The 23,129-nt window shown below is 39.8% G+C and overlaps 1 protein-coding gene across 1 annotated transcript; it reads left to right on the top strand.

Annotated features, from left to right (window-relative positions):
* The first annotated feature begins 96 nt into the window (after positions 1-96).
* On the top strand, positions 97-23,080 carry wbp1lb (WW domain binding protein 1-like b). The gene is made up of 4 exons (XM_074664420.1): positions 97-530; positions 15,267-15,369; positions 18,254-18,415; positions 19,369-23,080. The coding sequence occupies exons 1-4, from the start codon at positions 444-446 to the stop codon at positions 20,193-20,195; spliced, it is 1,179 nt and encodes a 392-aa protein (XP_074520521.1). The 5' UTR covers positions 97-443; the 3' UTR covers positions 20,196-23,080.
* The last annotated feature ends 49 nt before the right edge of the window (positions 23,081-23,129 follow it).

Below are 23,129 nucleotides of genomic sequence, written 5' to 3' on the forward strand. Positions count from 1 at the left end.
AGGAATCCAGGAAGATAACAAGGCCATGCACTTGAGACGCACCGATCAGTGATTGGTCTGCTTTTCCCAGCTGGCCTGATCCGTCCAATCGTCGGCCAGTCCGCAAACCAGTGGCCATCAGCCCGACTGAACGCCCATCACGTTGCGCACATGTATCAGGTCGAGGTGACCACGCCACACCCAGCAGACCGAGGCAGAGTGCCTGTGCTGGAGGAACGGCTTGTGTAACAGCTGTATCAGCCAGTGGCACCGACGGCAACCAGTTGCGCCAGCAGCTCCGTGCCTTGTTGAAATGTCCAGTACGCAGAGGAGGCGGCGCATGCAGCGGCCTCGCAGCGCCACAGGGGCCGATAAATAGTTGAAGATATTCGGACGTAGTTTGTGAAACACAGTGATCGAGTGCGCATGATTTCGCCGAAGCTGTAGTCACTTTTCTAGGAGGAATGAGAGGCGTTTGTTCGGCTCTGAAGATGGGATTGTTTTTGCACGCTGTTGGCTCTGTCACCCCCACCGAGTCCGCAGCAGACAGGGTAAGGTTGAGCAGTCAAAAACAAGCTCTTCCAGGGCTATAAGCTAGCTAGTTTCCCAGCTAAGTTGGCAAACTTTCCTGTCAGACATCTTTCGGCTTATTTGATATTAAAACCAATCTGCACTACAGTATAGTTTATCGACGGTTGTTGGTAACTGACAGACTTTAACTTCAGGTGTGCTGTCAAGATAATGTTAGCATACTCAATAAGTTCGTGCGTTAGCTGCAAGAGCTAACGTAGCTAGCATCCCAGAAGTGAAGGGACGCTCTTGGGTCGGGGCCTTGCTCTGTGTTTATGGTGAAGGGTTGACATTTTATCCACAAGTGAGTTGCATAAACACCGAAAGCAGTTCTACAGGTATGAAAACAGTCGAACAGGTAGACGTAAAACTAGGTTAGCGCTCACATGTTTTTAAGTTGGGTTAGTCTTCGCAAGCAATTCAGAAAAAAAACATTTAAGGAGTGCATGGACCTCCTGAACCTGTTTGATGATGATGTTAAATACTGCTGCTTATTTTTCATTTCATCAACAATGAGAATCTGCCGTTTACGGGGCATGTTCTGCAGTTAGAAGAGATAAATGGACCTGAAAACTATTTAACCTACGCATTGTTTAGGTGGGTTTTAAATAATGTCTGGATTTAAAGCACAGCTTCAGGACTTTCTCTTTCTTTTCCTCCGTCTTGCTCTCTCTCTAGTTGTATTATTATTCATCCACAGATAGTGCCATGGTCATAAAAATATATTTTAATAGACCTGTACCTATTAGTTTCTTTGGGATCATGATGATTATTTTCTTAAATCTTGACTGACTTCACATCTCCATCAAACAACAGTAGAACACACTTTTTCAGTTTGTGTTAACAATGTTAAAATTGTTGTAACCTCTTCCAAGAAATGAGTCCAAAGACATTTTAATTAACCGATCATTCCCAACAAGTTTGTGGTCCTGAAAGGATGTCCGTTGATATCCTGATATCTTGACCTTTTTGAGTTGCACTGTTGTTTCATGACGGCTCACTGTGTTTGCCATGACTACATAAGCAATTTAAGGTGGAAGTAGGTTGATGCAACAGGATGTAATATAATCTGTATGAAGTACTTTTCCTTTTTTGGAATAGAAATTGAAGATAAATAGTAAGTAATATAGTATCCCAAAGAGTGTGATGGCAGCTATGCTTGTTTTTCTTGAAAGCCTCTGTGTACATAAATGTCTTTCTAGACTTTTTTTTTTTACTGTTGTGGTTTCCAGTGTTGTGTGGTTAGTGAAATTTTCCATGTTTTTGTGACTTTGCATTGCTGCTACTGGTCTTCTGTGGAAAAAAAGGTTCTTTTTAAGTCAATATGACTTTCTTTATAACAAAGTTAAAATAGAAGTACATATAGTCAATCTATTTTGTAACCAGGTAGCTCTTCTGTGAAAACTCTCGTGGTCTGTACAGTTAACCCATGATTTCAGATTTTTAAAATTGAAATATAAAGCCTCTTTACGGTGCAATTAAAGATTCTATAAGGGGGATCTGTTTTAATTGCCTTGCCATCTTGTGGCCTGGAGTTTCCTCACTGTGTTGTAAATTACTTTCAGCGAGGCGTGTGTTTGTTTTGGAATTAAATGAAGATCGGATCAAAACAGATTTTCTTTGTTCAAGACAACTTTTTTTACTGGATACAACGCGCTGAAGTAAGGGACTTATCAGTACAGCTACGTAGCGCTGTGGTTTGACACTGACATCAAGCAGACGTAGCAGCATTTGTGTTTGCGACGTTGGCAGCCCGGTGCTTTGGCATATCCATAGGCTAACGTGACACCAAGTAAACACGGTCAGTTTGTAAGTAGTTTAGTAGTCTTTTATATTTAGCACAGCTAGCAATCCGGTGCACTAAGACATGTCTGTAATGTGCAACGTTAGTAAATCCTGATTATGCCCTGCCAGTCATCTACCAATCAGAGCTAACGTAACCTCGCTCTTCATTTTATTGGTAAACTCTTAAGTTTGAACAGACCACTGCAGAATAACTGCTGACTGTGGGTGGGTTGGGATGAACATGATCACAAATAGATTAGCCACTGTGTTATAAAGTGATACAGCCCGAGCTAAAGGCTAATTAGCCTTTAGCTCGGGCTGTATCACTTTCCCATTCAGCTTTCTTCTGCTCTTCTGTCCTTTTTCTGTCGGACATTTTGGTTTCAGTGTCCACATTACTACAAAATTAGTCATAGAAATCGTTTTTAGCAGAGAAAAACACAGATCTCTGTGATTCATCCACATTACTACAAAATTAGTCATAGAAATCGTTTTTAGCAGAGAAAAACACAGATCTCTGTGATTCATCTCTTCTCACTACTAAACTTCATCAGCCGGTCCCGGTCGACCTGACTTGGAAGTTGAGAAGTAGCAAATTAAAATAACCTCTAACCAGCAATATTGGTGCTAATTATCTCATTTTAAAGTGTGGATTATGATCAGGCATATCTAGAAGGGAGACTTTTTCAAGATCACTGTCAAACTCCTCACAGCTCCCTTTAAAGCTTGATCATTCACTACCAATCATGCATGATGATGTTTTGGCAGACTTTACTGGCAGGATTGGAAATCATAGGTCAAGTCTGCCGAGTAGATGAGTCAGTTACACAGATTTTGTATGTATTTTATTCTGCATGTGATCCCTGACAGTATTTTCAATTTTGACCTGTAATTTTTTTTTAAAGTAATTTCAAAACAAAAAAATGATCTCTTATTATGGCTTTTTGTCAACAGAGCGGGGAATAATGCTGGAAGTTGAGAATTGTTATGTACTGCTACATTGGCTGCGCAGTAATTGGCAAATTATTGTTATAGCAAAAGAGGTGTTAACAACCATGACAATGCAAAATTCTGAATGCTTAGAAATAAGTGAGAAAATGTTAATCTGTGTTCTCATTCTGTGTGTGTGCATTTCACACACTGGATGGGGATGATAAACCTTTTACACCATTTTGATCAGTCCAATACAGCTAATTGAGATATCACCTACTCCCTGAGTAAATGGTGAGACACTGAGGTGAAACAAACTAACTGGCTTTTCAGGCTGTTTGGATTTATAAAGTATGTGTGTTGCGTAAATCCTAAAAAACAACATGATAGTTATAGATAAATGAGTTATAGCCAATATAAACGCTTTTTATGAGCTTAATAACCCCTTCCTCGTATTGAGCTGCTGTTTTAGCGCTGAACAAAGTGTGTTAAAATTCAGGAATAAGTTTTGTCACAGGAAAAAAAATCTTTAGACTAATGATGATATTAGATGGGTTTTTTTTAACTAAATGAATATTCACATTAAAAAACACCATATTTTCAGGGTATAATTGCTTTTTTCACATCACTTATGGGAAAAATCTTTAATGTTTTTTTTTTCCCAGATACTGTTCAGACCAAGCAGCTTGCAGTCCTAGCATTTCTTGAGAGAAAGCAGAGTCAGTCTCAGTTATCATGGAAGACTTTACTTCTCGTTTTGCTGAATCAGAACTGAATGTACTGAAATACCCCTGACGGTTCAGAGACGTGTTGAAAGTGAAAGAATCCAGTCTGGCTTGGATAAACAAAGGTCACAGGCTAATTGCTTCAGGACGGTTTCGATTTTATTTCCTTGACAAGAAGAATCCAGATACTGTGTCATCACAGGTGTTGCTCCATGTGCTGCTAATCTGTTTATCTATCGCTATCACTACACTTGTGTGTGTTATCCATCGAGTTATGAAACTTCTGAGCCATATCTGCTGTTAGTTTTCACCCTCCAAACTTCATACAAAACAGAGTCAGCTGTATTTCATGTTTCAGCTTTATTGTTACCACTGATCCCATGTGACTGTGAGACACAATGATTAACATTTCTCATTAGTTCTCATCAGCAGTTCACAGCATAAATTTTCCACTCCATTATATTGTCAAATAATTGGACACTGTGATTTATTCAGTGGGCTGTTGTCCCAAACACTTGCTGTGTGTCATCACACAGCTGTGAGAAACAAAGGCACATGTTTGATGGTTTATTAGTTTCCCCTCACGTAGACATGTAGAAATTTAAAGCAAAGCAAAATACTGTAGTAAGGTGAAATAAAGGGATAGTCCGTGTGCTACACATTTTGGGCTTGTAATATGTAGCAACACTGTCAGACTGCTTTATCTGTCTCTTCTCTCTTTAGCACCCACGCTGAAAGGTCACTTATCCATTGGTTTGTGATGAGTAGGAGATTTTGAGGAAGAATAAATACTGTGTGGTGTGATGTGGATGTAAGCAAATTAGAGAGGATTCAAACCCCAACCTTGTGTGAAGAACATAGACGGTCTTCCTGACGTCACCTGTCTGTTTCTGAAACAGATTTTTGAAGCAAATCGTCTGGTGCGACCACATTGGAAGTGGAGCGGGCTTTCAGTCTCTGCACCAACAGCTATAGGGCGCCCGTTGGTCAAATGGGTTGAGCTGTCCCTCTGATTGAGCGAACTTGTGGTCTTAATATCTTCTAAACTTCAGTCAGAAAAAAATTCAGCCCTTGTACAGCGTGTGCCAAAAGATAAATTATTGATCCAGATGAGTTGTGGGGCTTTTTTGGCTTGGTGTGTATGTGACTTCTGGTACTTCAGGTGCCAAGCGGGCTCTCAAGAAACAGCAGATTTTAGCACCTTAGTATTGTCTTATTTTTTTATACCAGAGGTTGACGCTTTATAGAGACATGTGCTTAACTGTACTTGTCTGTGTGTAATCAGAAAACTTTTTTCATCATTTGTTTTGGTAAAAGTGAGGCTTCTGGGTAGTGGTGGTATAATTACCCCATTGATATAATACCTAATCTTATACATTTGGTGGTGGCAACTTAGTATAACAATTGTGCATTTTTCTTGTACTTGATTTTTATGTTTGTGTTTAGAAATCACCTTAGAATGCACACAATTTAGCATGTCCCCCCACATCTTCCTTCTCAGCTCATTTGTGGATTTTTTTTTGTTACAAAATTTTGAGCAGCACACTTTTATTAAGATTTAGATATAACACAATTTCTGTTCTAGAATATGTATCTTGAGTACATGTGGACACAGGCCTGTTAAATATTTTGCAATTCGTTACAGTCCAGAAATAAGATGGCGTGTAGACTGTTTACTCTGTAGAAACCAGCTGTACAGAATTTTGTGAACAGCTGTATGAAAAAGTTTATGATCATAAGACATCACACCTCAATACAAAAACCTCACGCTGGCTCTGGGTGAGTGGATGTGACCATCAGCTCACCTGGATGTCATCCTCAGTGTACACAGTAAAGAAAGAAAAGGTAAAAATGGTCTGTAAATGTTCTGGGGGACTGTGCCAAGGCACTGACACAGTTTCAGAGACACAAGAAGTTTACGGTTGGAAAAATTTGTTCTTGAAAATGCCATAGTTTGATCGGCCATGATGTCAGACAGTCAACTCATCATGTTAACCTACAACATAGAGGTCACGTCAATCAATTATTCTCCATCTTTGATGGGATTTTTTTGAGCAATGATAGAAAAATCTGAAGGTTGCCCGTCAATTTGACAGATTAGGAACCCTGAGAGTGATCCAGTCCATCACTTTCATTATTACACATCCATTCATTAATCACATACAATACCTGCTAGGGATGGGTCCATTTCACATTTAAAACGATACGGTACCGATGCCCAGTACCTGGCAATTGGTACCGGTACTCAACTGTACCAGTTTTTGGTACTTTTTTGTGTTTATGTAGTAGAAAAATATCAAATTGTTTAATAATATTTTTTTTCAGTTTAACATATTTATTCTACAATATGTAACCTTGCAATGCTGTGTTCACGTCCAGCATGGAAAATCCCCTACTCTTCCACTCCCTCACAGTCACAAGGATGCATTTAGGTACCTAAACATGGTACCTTTTGATTTTACATGAAACGGTACCTGGTACTTTTGACAGAATTCGGTCGGTACCTGTAAAAATACCTGATTCGGTACCCATCCCTAACACCTGCGGTCCACCCCCTGTCCAGTCAGTGGCAAAGGTGCATAATTAATGAGTTATTCTGTTGTCATGGGTTGTTGCTGACCGTGGGCATTGGTGACCACTATGAATCTGAGACCGCCTCTCTCATACATCGGGACCGCATGCTCCAGGATTTCCTCCTGGTGAAGCGGGCTCTGGCAGGATCGGGAAACCCGTCTTTTTAAGAGTTGTGCCTACTGTTTATTATTTTTAAAAAGGGCATTCTGCCTGCTGTGTGAGCATTTTTTTACTTGACAAAGCTCAAGACACTAGATCACTATTCTTATTTTCGATTATTTATCTATTTTTTTAATCAATCTTTTCTTTTTTTGCCCAATAAGCAAAAGAATTGCCCTGCACAAATATTGTTACAAGTTTTATTTGAGTTGCTTTTGTGATGAAATGCTAAAATATATAATTCATTTCTAGCAGGTCTCATAATTCTTTTTTTTAATTAAGGGATCATTTTTCATTTCGATGGAATTTTTACGAATCTATCCATCAAAATAACGGACAAGTAAAATATCTAGATCAAAGTCTGCCACAGCTACATGTGCAGTGAACTCCTTAAAGCAGTTTTGGCAGAGGTGGATGTACAAACAAATGGCCTGATCAGACTTTTTCCTGCCTGCTCCTTAATAAATTTCTGCAAGACTGCATAAGCTGTTGTGCGAACACAGCATTATAAGCATCTCTCACAGGTGGGAGGGGGATGACGCTTGCATTGTGCCTCCAGTGGGATCTTTATGCACAAGGTCATACTCTGTATATACGACAACAAGGAAAACTGTTTTCCACTTCTCAAAAAACTACAAGAGTGTGGGAAAAAGGTTAAAAAACTTGTGCTGTCTTGGAAAATTATTGAAACATTCTCATCTGAATCTCAGCTTAAGGATGTCAAGGATCACATCAAATAGTGTGTAAGGTTTTTAAACCGTATCAGGAATTAGGACGAGGCTACACGCTGCATCTGCTGACTGCATGGCATTCAGGTAACATTACCACTGCAGTGGTGGAAACTCAGAATAATGCAAGAGATATTTAGTTTCAGAAATGAAAACACTAGTTAGTGTGGGCTGCTGACTTTATCAAGAGTACAGATTAATTTGGCTTTGTTTGATCGTGTTTTGGAAGGTCTCATAGCATCACGTTGGTCTCCTCATGATGGCGGGGTTGTTGAACGCCCAGAGATTTAAGGTGTGTGATTCAGCTCTGGTGCAGTGCTGTGTTAAATACCTGTGGGGTATTGTTGGTACAGTTTGATAGTAAATGAAACATTATGGGTAAAACTATGAACAGTAACTAAACTGAGGAAAAGTCAAACACTGGCTGAATATTGTTGTATTTTTCCAACATTGTCTCCTCTACTGCAGTGCTGCACAGTGCTGATGATTCTCAACATTAAATAGGGGATATTCTGCTGTCTCTTTAAGACTCCCAGCTCCTCAAACCTCCGTCCCTCTGATTGGTCAACCCTCTGGAGCCCTGTGGAGGGCAGAGCTATCGGGAGACCTTGGTTTTTGAGGCCTGACCTTCCAATTTGTCCCGAATCAGTTCGAGATTCTTATGCAACGACCTCATCATTTGATCAAGTCTCATGAAGATCTCGTGCTATTTTTAAGAACGGACCGTTGTCAGCAGTTTATATACAGTTTTAGGGATTTCTACAGCAACTCTACATATTATGAATTTGTAGTGATGAGAAAATCTGCTTAATTTAAGTAGAGCCCGACCGATATGGGATTTTTGGGGCCGATGACGATACCGATACTGGGGGCAAAGAAAAGCTGATATCCAACAGTAGAGGTGTCCCAGTCTGATATTGAAATCGGATATCGGTCCGATATCAGCAAAAAAACAAGTATTGGTATCTCATCGGAATCCATCTGAAATCTCTATAAGCACTCAGATATAATCAGTTTCTGTTACCCATTGGTTAATAATAAATGGGTCAGTTTTTCCTCATACCTACTGTTGCTGACTACTGTTCTTTGTTTGAATAATATCACTTAATCAAGCCCTTTCTAACATGACAGACATACTACAGAATAAGTAATAATAGTATGCATGTTTAATGCTGATATCGTATCTGATTAATATCGGTATCGGCCAATATTGAACGCTGCAGTATTGGTATCGTATCGGAAGTGAAAATGTAATATCGGGACATCCCTATCCAATATATCGGCCGATATCCCGGATAACGGCTGATATATATAATAAATTCATTGATATACACAGGATAACCCATATGATTCAAGACAGAGACAGAACACTATTAAATTAAAACAAGGAACTTTGATTATAAAACCGTCAACATAAGAACTGTAGTTTAAACCAATGATAAATAAGAACAAGCTGTAAACACAGTAATAAATAAATAAGTCAAACTGTAAACACAGCAAGTAGAAAAAAAGGCAAAATGTAAACACACAATGAGCAACTTACATGACGTTAAAATGCCGTATTATAGATAATGGTGGACTTGTGAAATAACAGTACCATTTATCTCTGTTTATCTCACAAAAAAGCAACTAACACGATGTTAAAACACCGTTCTGTAGTCTTACATAACATAATGGTGGACGGAGGGGGCGGGCACTCGGGCAGTGTGCAGCCCAACACACAGGAGCAGGAACGACAGAATCTAGGTGGAGCAAAAATTTTTATCATTTTATTTTGGCCGATGTCGATTAATCGGTGAAAATGCTTCTCCTGAGCAGGCAGTAGATATATCTGTCTATAATTACACAAGCAATCATTAATCTTTCGTGAATATGTCTACTGACACGACCAAAGTTAACCAAAAGAAATGAGCATAATGTTTTCATAACGATGCTTCCAATGAATTTTGATTCAGAGTTGCAGTGTAAAGTGCCTCGTTGAGTATGCACATGATGAGTTCCTGAATTCCTGGAGAGTAATCTCTAGGGAGAGAATCATTTAAAAATATCCTTCATCATGTAAACTTTCTCAAAGGATAAAAACTTTCCAAGATAAACAAGTTTCAAGAGTTTATCATGAACGTTCTGCACAAAGTGTCTGGTTCCTGAAGTATCACAGACTTAACTCTGACGAAGCAACAACTCAGCTTGATTGTAAAATATCAGCCTGGCTGTGCTTACCTCGTGTGCTGACACAGAGACTGTACGCTCCAACTTTTTTGATCCAATCAGACCGTGTCAGGTTGTTGAACTGACCTCTATGGAGGATGTTCTTTGGAGGAATGTTTGGTATGAGTGTTTGCTGGAGATGTGTCAGCAGTGTTTTGTTCTTCTGTGTAACCTTGCTGGCTATAAAAGAACAGTTTCTCTTTGTTGCAGGATGTAATGATAAGTTCAGGGTCAGCGGGGTCTCACTCTGCATCAGCTAACACGCCAAGTCTTTCAGGTCAAGTGGATCAACTTTGACTGGGCAGTCAAGATCTGACTATGAGCTAGAGTCACGTATCTCCACGGGCTCACCAGGAGATTTTTGAGCTGTTCTCATTGTCCGCTCTTTTCAGCAGCTTCTCATTACTTAAGCTGATTAATATCCAATGTAGCGATGGTTTCTGGGACGGTAACCAAATCTGCTTTAATCTGGTGGTACAGCATGAGAGAGCAGGATTGTCTGTGTGTCACCTTTTTGGAAAGAAGACAGGAATCCAGCCGCTCCAGATTCTTTGCTCGGTCACTGTCTGTCAAACCGGAAAGTAAAAAGTAAAACTGAGGAGATCTAAAGTTATCATATCTGAAGGTGCAGCCTTTAGATTGACTCTCTGCTACCCAAAGTTAAAATAGTTTTGGATTTGTCATTATAGTTTAGTTTTAGTTAGTTTTGACATTTTTTTTCCATTACAGTTTAGTTTTAATTCGTTTTGGAGCGGGCATTCTAGTTTTTATTTAGTTTTAATTTTTGCAACAAGACTTAGTTTTAGTTTAGTTTTAGTTCAGTTTTAGTTTAGTTTTAGTTTTTTCATACCTTATTAACCAGGTGCAGGATTCAAAAAGGTCAGAGTAAATATTTTGTAATACTGTTTATTTCCCAGTTCAACATAGTGCTCACTGCTCAGTCAATGCTGATACTGAACTGTTGGCTGCTGTCTTAAAAACAAGAAAATAATATAAACTTAATATAAAAATATAAACATGAATTATATAAGCTAATATTAACATAAATAAATAGAAATAATAAAAACATAAATTATATAAAACAATACAATATGAGCTTTAATAATTAGTAACTTGGACTCTGTAACAATAAAGTCAGACTCACATGAAATTAAACTATTACAGATGCTCTGATTCATTGCTCCACTACGTTTCGTCGCAGCACAGTGCACAGCCAGTCAGTGCAGTAAACAAGCATGTCCCAGTACGTCACTGTGATGGTGCCGTACGGCACTGACAACTGCAGAAAACTGTCGTAAAATTGGTTGGGAAAATGTGTCGGATTAATTTAAATCCTAAAGGCTATTAATATTGTCAAAAACTACAACTAAGGACATTTTGTCTTTAATTTTAGTTAGTTTCAGTTAGTTTTGTGAACACAAGATACAGTTTTAGTTTACTTATCGTTTTTGTTTTCTTTTCTAGTTTTTATTAATTTGAGTTAACTGCAATGTATGTTAAATTTTAGTTTTCGTTTTTTGTTTTGTTTTAGTTAATTATAACCTTGCTGCTACCAAATATTCCCTGCTACACGCGTCTTTTCTGTTTATGCATCCAATGTAGCACCTTTCCCATATGACGGCCTATTTCCCCAAATCCCAACCCCCGTCTGTACTCGGCTATCTTTATGCAGCTGAGGCTGAGGACCCAAACAAACTAAATGCTTATGGGTATCCAATTGCAAAAAAAAAAGAGGTCGGGCTGCCAAGTAGGGTGCATGGTGATTACTTAATGTCAGTATCTGGAATTTTAACCAAGTATAAGAAGAGGATTTTTTGTGTTTATCACAGAGAATAAAATCACTCTTAAAAAAACAGCTGTGGAGAAATGATTAATTTATCATATTTGAAGTTGTTGCCTCGCTGAATGTCAGCAGTTTGATTTGTGCAGATCTGTTTGCTCATGTAGCTGATCATTCCCGTGTTCCCTCTCTGTTTCTGACTTTCCCTCACTCCCAGCACACCTCACTCGCTGCTCGATACTCCTTTTTATCCTGCAGCGGCTCAGCTTGGAGCTCGCCGTCTGCTGCTGCCTGGAAATTTCCGTAAAGCAATCCTTGTCCACTGTTTGGCCGGGAGTGGAGTGGAGTGGGTGAGGGAGTGTGTGTGTGTGTGGGTGTGTAGGGGGGGTGGGGAGGGAAAGAAAAAAAGGGGCAAGGAGTCAGGGAGGGAGAAAGGGAGTGAGTATGTTTCCAAGCTGTCTGAATTTTTCCTCTGTGGGATTATAAGCTCACAGGTGGAGGGACCTGTGTGGGATTTTTGAACTTTTGGTCATCATGCTTCATCATCTGGGACCTGCACTGGTAATCCACAGGGAGGAAGTACTTCTGAGATCTTTTTTGCACTGTAACTGAGCTTATTTAGAAAAATAAAACATCTTGGACGTCTTCCCACAAACTTTTCCCTCGAGAGCTTTGTCATAACAGTGTTTTCTTGTCTTTTGGTACCATTGGTCTAATCCGTATCCTCCCACAACTTTTCCGTGCTGTAATGGATTTGCTCGGTCAGTTTAACTACTAATTTGAGTTATTGTTGTTGTTGTTGTGAGCTGAAACATGCAGCAGTCCAAAGAAGAGACACATGCCTTTTGGATTTAAGATTAACGGGACCGTTGTGTCAAACATTGTCAGATATTTTCAAAGTTCTTTTCTTGCCTAAGATGAACTTTTAAGGTGAAACTGTGTAAGATGATGGGTGACGCGGTGAGGGGCTCTGTGCTGGCCGGGGTTCAAACATTTTCACTTGATATGAGCCTTAAACACTGATGAAATTCTAGCAGCTCACCAGTACAAGTGGTTCGGACTTGTTTACTCCAGATTCACAGCTAAGTATAAATGTTGGCGACTGGCTAGCTGCAGTGTGAGCATTTTCTTTGGCCTTCATCTTCAATTTGGAATAACAACACAAGCCCCAAATCCAGAGCTTCAGTGACAAGTTAAACAGTTTGAAAAAAATGCTCCTGTGAGGGCTTTAGATGTGACAATGAGCTGTTTTCTTTATTTCAGATGGTGAATGTGTCTATAAGACTGCTGGTTGGGCACATGAAGTGATTGGAAAAACTCATTTGAGGCTCTGTGAATGAGCAGTTTTCAGAATTTCATGACTCAGCAAAACAAAGAGTTCATGAAAACAATCGTCACAGTAATTGATAATAAAAGTAAACATTAGTTGAAGCCTTCCCAAGGTGAAAATTTACTGATGGCTAAACTCTTGGAGTCTACAATAATTGTCCTGTACATTTCCAATGTGCTTTGGATTTTGTGACTTTACCTTCTGCAGACTTTCTGACGGCTTTAGGACAGATTTATGACTGGTAGTGGAGCAGTGTGTGTTTGCCGTATACTCCTGTTGATGAATTCCATTGAGCTGCTTCAGTTTCATGATGTTGCTGTAAAGCTGACTGGCTCACTGTCAGGCTGTGGCGGCAAAGTGGGACACTGGAATGGACCTCAACTTTCAGGTTGCGTTTTTATCGCTGTGAGAGCTGACGAAGCTCCTTGAAGTTGAGAAAGTATTGCTGTTGACTAGTTCTTGGGAAGGCCTGTCACGATAACAAATTTTGCTTGGCAATAATTTTCCAAAATATTTTTGCCAATAAACGATATTATTGTCAATATTATTTTAATTTTTTTTTTTTTCATTTTTTCATTGATGTAATTATGATAAATAGGATAACAAAGTGAGTACACCATATCAAAAGCAAGAAGCTTTAATTTCTTAAGAGTATTTAACTGTAATTAAAAGGTCAGGATCTTTTAATTAAAATAAGTTAAACAAAAAATATAATAAATTTAACAAACAAGAAAGAGAAAAAAAATACAATGAAAATGAAATGGACTCTCTTTTTGCAAGAAAATGCATGTCAATGAAAATAATTAATACTAATCAAAAACAAAACATAGACCCTGTCTCTAAGGAAAAAACGAAACTCCAAAAACAAACAAAAAAAACCAACAACAATAAAAACTATAGCCTAAATAAAAGTTTATACAGTTCCTGAATTGTTTGTAACATGTACTTTTTCCCAGTCAATCCGTACCGTCTGTCAAACATTTTTAACATTTCTGGCTTTCAACCGTATTGAAGGGCTGCATTTCTTTGGCAATGTAGCTGTCCTTGAGCGCCCACCATTTGGCGCTTTTATTTCTATTTACTTTGCCGACCAAAAGCCTCAGTAAGAGCGGATTGTCAAAGAACAAGGCTCCGCTGCACCTCCTCTTCTTCTTCTTCGTCGCCACTATTTTCAAAGAAATGCGACATATCAGCTTGTTGGTGTTCATGCGCTCACACTTTGTTCATTCTGATAAAAAACAAAATATTCCCACACTGGGACTGTGGCAGGCGGCTTAAGAACCGTATCTTTCGTGCTTCCTCCTTACCCCTCAGGACGCTCGCTTCAGCTCTCTTTGTGTGTACGCGCGAGCAGCCTCGTCTTCACCCCAAAGATCGCATTTTTGACAGATGCTCACTCCGCTATAAATCCGCTAAATCTGCTATAGAACCTATGCCCCCCAATGTTAGGAAAGATAGACGTAGTGAGCCATCTTCTTATTCAGCCTCTTTGGTCGAAAGAGAGGAGGAAAACAAACATGCATGCACGTGTCAGTTTATCGAGGCTGGCAAACTTACAGAGGACGTTTTTATTTATCGTTCGGTTAATGGATTTATTGATTATGGTGACAGGCCTAATCTTGGGTAAATAATCACTGTTCTGGCTATGCCTGTAGTAAAGTACAACCTGTGTTATCTTGCTTATGATAGTGGACTGAACTGAAACTGAAAATATTAGATCTTGTGAGGCCAAAGAAAACAGAAATTAAAAATGTTGAATCTGTGTTAAAGGCTAAGGCTACTAAGTAACTTTTGATTTATTTATTTTATTTAACCTTTATTTAATCATGAAGAGACTTGTTGAGATTAAAAAGTTTTTTCCAAGAGTGTCATGGCCAAGACTGGACATTTAGTGTGCTGACTTCATGTTTGGACTGTACGCCATCTGTAGGATAGTGCAGGCGGCTCTGTCTGCCCCTTTTAAGACCAGACTCAGCTCTTGGTGCTGTAACTGATGAGACAGGTATGTCTCCTCGCTGTGATCTGAGCTAGAACAAGTAATGCTCAAAAACAAACAAAAAAAACCTTTATGGCCTGAATGAATTGCTGTAGTTTCTACATTACAGTGTGTAGTTTAGGCTAGAGTAGAGAACTAAATCTGATTGTGAAATCATCCTCATGACCTTCTTTCACCCTGGGGATCTTGGTTGTACTTGTTTTGTACCTCTTTAAAAAGCGCTGACTCCTCTGCATTTGATTTATGCTGTGTCACCTGAATCACCAGAGTCGCTTCTCCCAAAAGTTACAGTTCAAGATTTCAAATTCAGCTAAAGAGATTTTATTTTAAATTTTGTGCCTAATGGTTTTGTTTTTGTTTTATCTTAAAGTAACTGGATTAATGTTGTGTTATCTAGTTCCAGTGAAAAGATGAAAAGTCAAGCTTACCATGGCAAAGTTTTGTAAGATACAGTGAGGTGAAAGCATAAAAGTGTGTAAGTGACTCTGTTTCTGTCTTGCAGAGCCTCCTGCAATGTGAAGGTGTCAACAACCAGACTTACATCTGCGAGTCGGGACACTGCTGCGGAGAGTCTCAGTGCTGCAGCTACTACTATGAGCTCTGGTGTAAGTTTCTGTCCACTATTTGTTCAAGTTTCCTCTTGAATCTGAAGACGTTACCTTGAATAAGAGGTGTTACTGTACGAAGGTACTCTGTATTCGCACTGGAAGGCAAACAGAGAGTGTCTAGCTCTTGTTGGTACTTGTTATAAAGTTGGGTATGTTTTATGAAAGAAGGTGGGACTCATGTCCGTCTTAAAGCAGGGTGGGTTTATGGTGTCAGTATGCGGTAAAGAACAGGTACCAAAGTGAGTTTTTAGAAGAGGGAGACCTTCCAGCTGCATGTGCTGCCACATCCCCCAAAAACACCAACCTGTAAAACTGGTCTTACTTTGAACTGAAGCTGAGTTAAACTGGCATTTGAATGACTGGCTCAGCTGTTTAAACTGGCTGTGATGGAATGTGTATCCTGATTATTGCTTTGCTTCTGATGCACAGAAAGTGTGACTGACTGACTGCCAGCAGAGCAAAGACAGGCCCCACGTGGAACGACTGCTGTCATTAAACTGCAGAATAAAACGTTGAGCTCACACATTCCCTCTGAGGAGCATGTAGAGATTATGTGGTGGTGATACTGGAAGGATGCAAACCAGCATTGAAAACCTTGTTTTGGTATTTTGAGTAGGGCTGTCATTTTAACGCGTTAATTAGATTAATTAATCACACCGCAAATTAACAGGTTATAAAAATTAACGCAGATTAATCTGGAAAAAGTGGTGTTCTCGTCAGATTTTCAAATTTCCGACGGTCCCTGAATGTATCACACATGATGTCAGCAACATGCTTTAAACCAGAGGGGAAGCAAGAGTGATTTTTGGGGGATTGCTGTCCACATCTCGTTCATTCACACGTCCTTTTTGAAAATCTGCAGAAAATCAACCGTTTGCTCTAGCTCAATTCTGTACAAAACAAATAATTCTACACTCTTTACTGCATCAAACAAGCCCTGAATGATTGATTTATGTCCTGTATTTAAATCTAAAGAATTCTTTGAAAATTTCCTTCCATCTTCCTGGTGTCATGTTTCAGCTTGGGGCTGCTCTGCACCAATCAGCAACAGTTTGTGTGTTCAGAGCATGTAAAACTGAAAATACTTCACTCTTCTTGGATCCAAGACTTGGAATAAGTGTTTTGTACATTGTTCCTCACAGTTTTTACCCTTTAGCCCTGGTTCTCCTGACCTCATAGAAGTATAGAAGTTCATATTGCAGTGAAAATTTAGTCTTCATTGAGTAAAAATGTGACAGAAGCAAAAAACGTCCTAAAAATCAAATCAAATCATCTTAGGTGCAGGACTGTATGGATTTCATAAAGATAGAACCATAAAACTTTTTTCACGTGTTCCTTATGCCTCAGAGTACCTGAAAATGTGTTGTATTATTTTTATTATCTTTTAAATGTCTTTTAATGTAATTTTTAATGTGAATAATGTGAATTCAAATTCTTTATTTGGGGACCTTAAGCAGATATGAGATTAAAATGTGATTAATTAGATTAATTAATTACAAATCCTGTAATTAATTAGATTAATTTTTTAATTGCCTGACAGCACTAATTTTGAGTGAAAAAACAAGACACAAAGATCCTCACGTTGAAAATCTCAAGCATTTTTATTTCACACAGGCTGGTTATATTAATGTATCATAATTAAGCAGTCAGGATTAAACCTCCAATTTTTTAAGCTTTTTAAAATCAACATGAACGTAGAACATGTAGAACTGCAACGTGGTGCAGGAGCGTGACTAAATTAGTTTAAGTGGTGCCGGCCCGAGTGTTTTTAATGTTTTTCATTTACTTTTTTCAGGCTTTTTCACATAGATCATTGGGGTTTAACTGTTTAACAGCTTCTTACTCGATGAATGTTGTTAATTAGCTGTTCTCCCTTTGACATTTGGCTCACTGACTGCAGACAGTCATCAAAACATCTCTAGATCTGCACATCTTGCACAGTTAAGTAACAGTCTGCGAGAGAAAAAAGGAAAACAAGCTTGAACAAGTTTGCATGTTCTGTGTTGGAGTAATGTGCTCTATGTGCACTTTTCAACATGTAGCTCCTCACTGGAGAGAAGCTCACGTCTGTAACAAACTGATTGGACACAGACACAACTTGAGGCTGAGTTAATCAACGCTGCTGGAGAAGGAATCTTGTCACTGTTTTTATAACTCTAAGAAACACGCTGAACATGCAAAGATGACTTAAAGATGAATTTTTGAATACACCTTTGACTGTTTGTTTTATAAAGCAGCAGTTCAATCATTACTTCCACATGAACAGCCATCATGTCACTGACGTTATACTTCAGCCGTGCTGCTGACCTGATTCTGCACCCAGCTATTGATGATGGACAAAGGGCAAATACTGTGGACAGGATAAAAGGTTTCCAATACAGGGTTTAGAGAATGGAGCAGCACGCTGATGGGCTCTTTAGAGCAGTAAGAGGAAGTGGAGGATGTTGTTAAAAACATACATATCAAACATCTTACTGGACCACAGAAACAACACTGAAAAGGGCGTTTAGTTAGAAACCTGTTTTCAGCAGGTTAGTGGACGTCTAGAGTAAAACAGTGGTGTGCGGTACCCCTGTGTGTGTGTGTGTGTGTGTGTGTGTGTGTGTGTGTGTGTGTGTGTGTGTGTGTGTGTGTGTGTTTCCTCTAGGTCTTGGTTTTTTTGGGGGTGGCTGGGATTGAATTGAATTGAAAATCCGAAGCACAGCACAAACAGCTGAGCATGTGTTAAAGCCAGATGTTGTCAGTGTTTGATCTGCAGATATCGTGTTTGTGTTAGCAGCAGGTCCCTGATGTTACATCACAGCTAGCAAGTGCAGTATTTTGAAAGCGTCCCACTGGAAATTGAAAGTAATCGTGTTTATCTTTCTCTCTGTCTTTGCAGGGTTTTGGTTGGTGTGGGCGATTATTTTCATCTTAAGCTGCTGCTGCGTGTGTCACCATCGCCGCACCAAACACCGACTGCAGCAGCAGCAACGGCAGCACGAGATCAATCTCATTGCTTACCGTGAAGCACACAACTACCCCTCTGTGCCCTTCTACTTCAGTAAGAGCTCAAACAAACTGACAGAGACCATCAATCCATGTGTTACTTTTTGTTACATACATCAGTGTGAGTAATGTTGATAATAATTAGTTATTTTTTTTTACAGATAGGAGTCATTTTGCTCCTTTGGACTATTATTGTCGAAACATGAACCTTGGTCATGCTGGCAGAATTTTTCATTTTCGTTCTTAATCATATTTCAGCTCATTGTTTTGATTTTCAAGCCCACAGTCAACAAGTTTTGGCTCAGTCTCACATCTGTTATCTACCTTTATTCCCACAGTAACCAGACAGAAAACCACCAGACTCTGGTTAACATCAGGATAGTGCTAACAGTGTAAAATTCACCAGCTAAAGAGCACGCATTGTGGCAAAGAGAAACAAAGTGCCAGAATTAAAACTAGTCATGACCCAAACTGAATGCTAATGATGCTCTGTGTTCAGTTTCCTCTGGCTCTTTTTTAAAATAAACTTTGCTACCTGTTCAGTGTTCAGTTTTGGATGCTAGCTGTTCAGTTTAATCATAAAGAGACAGTTTAAACAGTTACTAACATCGTCATTCAGGTTTTGGCCCGAATCACACGTCCACACTGAGATGTATCCTTGATTCCACACACTGTCAGAACCGTCCCTGTTTGCATGCCCCAGTTTTCAGGAAAGGGGTCAGTTTTCCTTTCTTGGTACCTTGCCAGTGTTACAACACCCTCACCTACGACAGCGCTGTGCTCAGAAATGACCCAGAAAGTTCTTCTTGTTCTTCTTGTTGCAAACAGAACGTCAGATCAGTGGTCCCTCAAACTGCGTCAGGTCCAGCTGATGTTTATGGCATCAAATCAGGATGTGTGTTTATATCAAAAGCTAATCCCTGTAACTGTAGCTTGGTGTAAAATAATGAATTTATTTTTGTGTATTTTTCAGTACTCAGATGTTGTTCTCCACTCTTTTCCCCTCAGGGTTTCTGCCAAACTACCTCCTGCCTGACTATGAAGAGGTGGTCAACAGGCCACCGACTCCTCCCCCTCCATACAGTGCCTTACACACAGGCCCCTCCTCCGTGACGTCAAGTCCACAAGCTCCTGAAGAGCAGGAAAGACACTGTCCAACCATGCAGTCCACTGCGGTGGCCCCAGTCTCTGACGGTCAGTGCTGCAGACCCAGCACAGACGACCCACAGCCCCCTACCTTAGACTTTCGGCCAAAGCCTGACAACAAGCCCCAACAGACGGCACAGGACCCAGGAAGGATCCTGCTGTCAGACGGGGTAAACAGGGAGGGATATACAAACCAAGAGAAAAGAAGTGGGGATGACTCCTGCAAGGACCCCCTACTGAAGGACCTCTCCGAGGGTTGTGCTGAGGATAAAGATCGTCTCGCCATCGGAAGGAGAAGGAGATTCACAGGGGACTCTGGGATTGAGGTGTGTGTTTGCAGCACGCGTCGTAGCAGCGGCTTTAGTGGCGCTGGAGGGACGGGCCAGGAAGGCAAGGAGTTGAAGGAGCTGGAGAGCCTGCTGGGGCAAGAAGGTGAAGACGAGAGGGAGGGGGAGGAGGCGGGAGATTTCTGTGACAGCTGCGGTCATCGAGCCTCCTTCAGTGTAGAGGAGGAGCAGGCGGCGCTGGGCGGGCTGGAGAGACGAGGTGCACGTGGGCCGTCATCACCTTCTCAGCCAGCTCAGCAAACAGGCAGTGCACAGCTCCACCCTCCAGTGTGCCTCCTGCTCCACACCATCAACGAGCAGGAGGGACCGCACCACAGCGCCAGCACTGAGCCACAAGGCTGATACAAGCACACAGAAATGAACACACACACACTCGCATACACACACAACTTTGTGTCACGGAGGGAAGGAGAGAGCACTTCACCCAGCGCAAGGAGGTTCATTCTTGTGGCTGAGCGAGTGTGTCTCGTTGAGATACTTTCTCAATGTTTGTTGATATGAATGTGTGCATCTTAGATAAAACGAGTGTGGGAACAGGAAGTGGAATCTCAGCTACAAATGATTGAGATAAAGTTGTTGAGAAATCCTGCCACTCCCCACATGAGAACAGTGGCCTTAACCTGTGTATTTTGGGTTATATTTGGGAAGTACGAGCCCGACAACAGCCTGTGGCAATTAAGACTTCTCACACTGCACGCACACACACACACACACACACCTTCAGTCGTCCTTCTTATGCAACACAAGCTACTGATATATGGTGAAAGATATACTAGCTGCAGTTATGACGTCAAGACGGACAATCACTGCCCAGGCCGAACACAGCTCTCCTCAGCAGGTGCTCGCAAACATCCTGCTCAGCCGTTCTCTGCAGGCAGGAAACTACGTAGAAAAAACACACAGCCAGAACATCGTGGATGAGTGCAATGTGGAGTTACCACAGTGTGTGCTTTTGCAAACTGATACTGTACAGGGACACTAGAACAAGACTGTGTGAAAAGTCCCATTAGACTCATGCTTCTTAAGTGCTTTTTCAGCGATTTCGAACCGCTCTGCCTCGTGTTTCTGTTGCTCTCTATCTGCCCTGTTAGTGATAGAGAAGAGTAAGTGCATTAACAAATCTCAATGTCAGCAGTTCCTATTTTGCACAAAATGTATATATCTTTGTAAAGGAAACTTTTAGCTTAAAAAAAAACACGAATCAACAGAAATTCTTTCTGAAATTCAGTCTTAAATTGTAGTTCATGATCAGTCTTTTCGGGCTTGATTGCAGCGCCTGTGAGCAGTGGACCTCTGTGAATTGCCAGTAGGGAATTCATCAACTTCATATAGCACACAATCATTTTCTGAAGCTAATTTAATGAATGTTTGTAGTATGTGCCTATCCCCTTATGAATGCAAAATGTTGACAAACAATGATACGCTTCAGAGACTGTATGAAAGCAGGTACTAAAAGCAGGAAAAGACCATTAAGCTATTTAGAGATTATAAGTAAGACAGGCAACGTCAGACCTCAAACTTTTGTGTCAGTCACTTGGATAGACTTCCACCTTCACCAGCTTTACAGTATGAAAAACACAAACATGAACACTTTTGTATTAGATTTTCATATTCAGACAAATTTACCATGCTTTGTTTTGGTATTTATTGAATAAATATTTATAACGCCTTCCTTTACAGTTCTTAATGGCTGATTGCAGTTCAGTTCCCCAGAATGACTCGATAAAAAATGGCATTTTCACTCATTTTTATGAATGAGTGACGCCAATCTTCCACATCTTAGTCTACGAGAGGAAATGCTCCTTTTAGGGAAACAAATGTAGCATCTGTGGATAAGATCTTCATTTAAAGGAGACTTAACATGAAAGTATTTTACAGGTGGTGATACCAAAACACTTCTGTTTTTGAGCAAACAGCCAAAGTTTCCACACATGATGTAATTTTTCTGATTCTTTTTTCCCAACCAAAGCAGCACATTCAGAACAGCATGTGATCAACAGTGAAGTCCTGTCGATGTGATAAAGTACCTCTTGGGGGGACTACTGAATGTTAAAAGATATGACAAACCACAGACAGGGGGAGAAAAAACTGAGGATTTAAAATGTCAGATAAGGTAAAAGTTAAACAGCTTTGTTTTGTTTTTGATCGTAGTTATCAATGAAAAAACAACTTTTTTGTTTGAAGAACACAGTTCTAGTTAACAAGCAATACTTACAATGCACTACAGAGAGGAAATAAAGACCAAACAAAAAAACACTCAGAGCATTTAAATATTAAAAAATGATCAGCTCTGCTGTTGTTTGGTCCCAAAAGTTTGAAAAGCCTTGTGGAGCATGGATACTTAAAATCCAGTTCTTTGATCTAAATTTGAACTACATGTTTTTTGATTATGAATGTGCCAATAAAATAAGCCACTGATAATGAAAAGGCCATGTTGTGCGAAACTTTTGATATAAGACTTTTGTGTTCTTGCTCTCTGATATTAACTGGAACTGTCAAAGCTATGTGCCACAATGTCTGGCAAATGGTTTTCTTATATAAGATTTCTTCTGTGCACTGTTAAAAAAATGTGTTAATTGCAAAGTCTGAAAAGCACAAATTTCAGCCAATGGTCTTACAAATTTATATTTTCCCCTGAGCTCTTAGCACAAGTTTAATTGTTACATGAGCTGTCTTTGTCAACAGTAAGATGCCTAACTTTTACCCCTGATTTCCTGGACACACTCTCAAGTGCTGTATGTTAAATCTTTCTGTGAGCTGTAAAGAACCATGTGTAACTGATGTACATTATACATATAGTATCAAGAAGAGCTATTTTTCACAGCAGCTGAATAATTTGAAAATTATATAGACTGTAGAAAATTGCAGAACCACTTTATATTTTCAAATAGTGCATCATACTCTGTAAAAAGTTTTGAACCAAATGGTTGTTTTCATAGTTCTCCTGAAATCATTAGCTTTCTTGTTATCGACACATTTGTATTATGGGTATTCTTATTTTGTCTGTTAAGAGAAGATTCTTTTGAGACTTATCCTGAAGTTTTGTGAAGGGTACGTTAGACTAACCATATTGTAGAAGACTTGATAACAAGATCAGGGGCCTCTCACCAAAGATGTTTTGTTTTTCTTCACAGGTGTGTGTGAGGTGGTTTTGCACATATTCTTTGAATGTTCTGATCATAAGCCATTCAATTAAAACAACCAAGATGGATGTATGTTCAATAAACATGCCCTTTTAAATTCAAGATGGACTCTTGTTGACAATATTGAGTGTGA

This window comes from Halichoeres trimaculatus, unplaced genomic scaffold, assembly GCF_033239565.1.
Source record: "Halichoeres trimaculatus isolate MK-OKI-2021-1 unplaced genomic scaffold, fHalTri1.1 fHalTri1_scaffold_2, whole genome shotgun sequence".
NCBI lineage: Eukaryota > Metazoa > Chordata > Actinopteri > Labriformes > Labridae > Halichoeres > Halichoeres trimaculatus.

Excerpts from the sequence above, each read along its gene's own strand:
- wbp1lb (XM_074664420.1), top strand. The coding sequence starts at position 444 with ATGAGAGGCGTTTGTTCGGCTCTGAAGATGGGATTGTTTTTGCACGCT. Across the intron at positions 15,370-18,253 it reads CTACTACTATGAGCTCTGGT|GGTTTTGGTTGGTGTGGGCG; the intron begins GTAAGTTTCTGT and ends CTGTCTTTGCAG. Across the intron at positions 18,416-19,368 it reads CTCTGTGCCCTTCTACTTCA|GGTTTCTGCCAAACTACCTC; the intron begins GTAAGAGCTCAA and ends TTTTCCCCTCAG.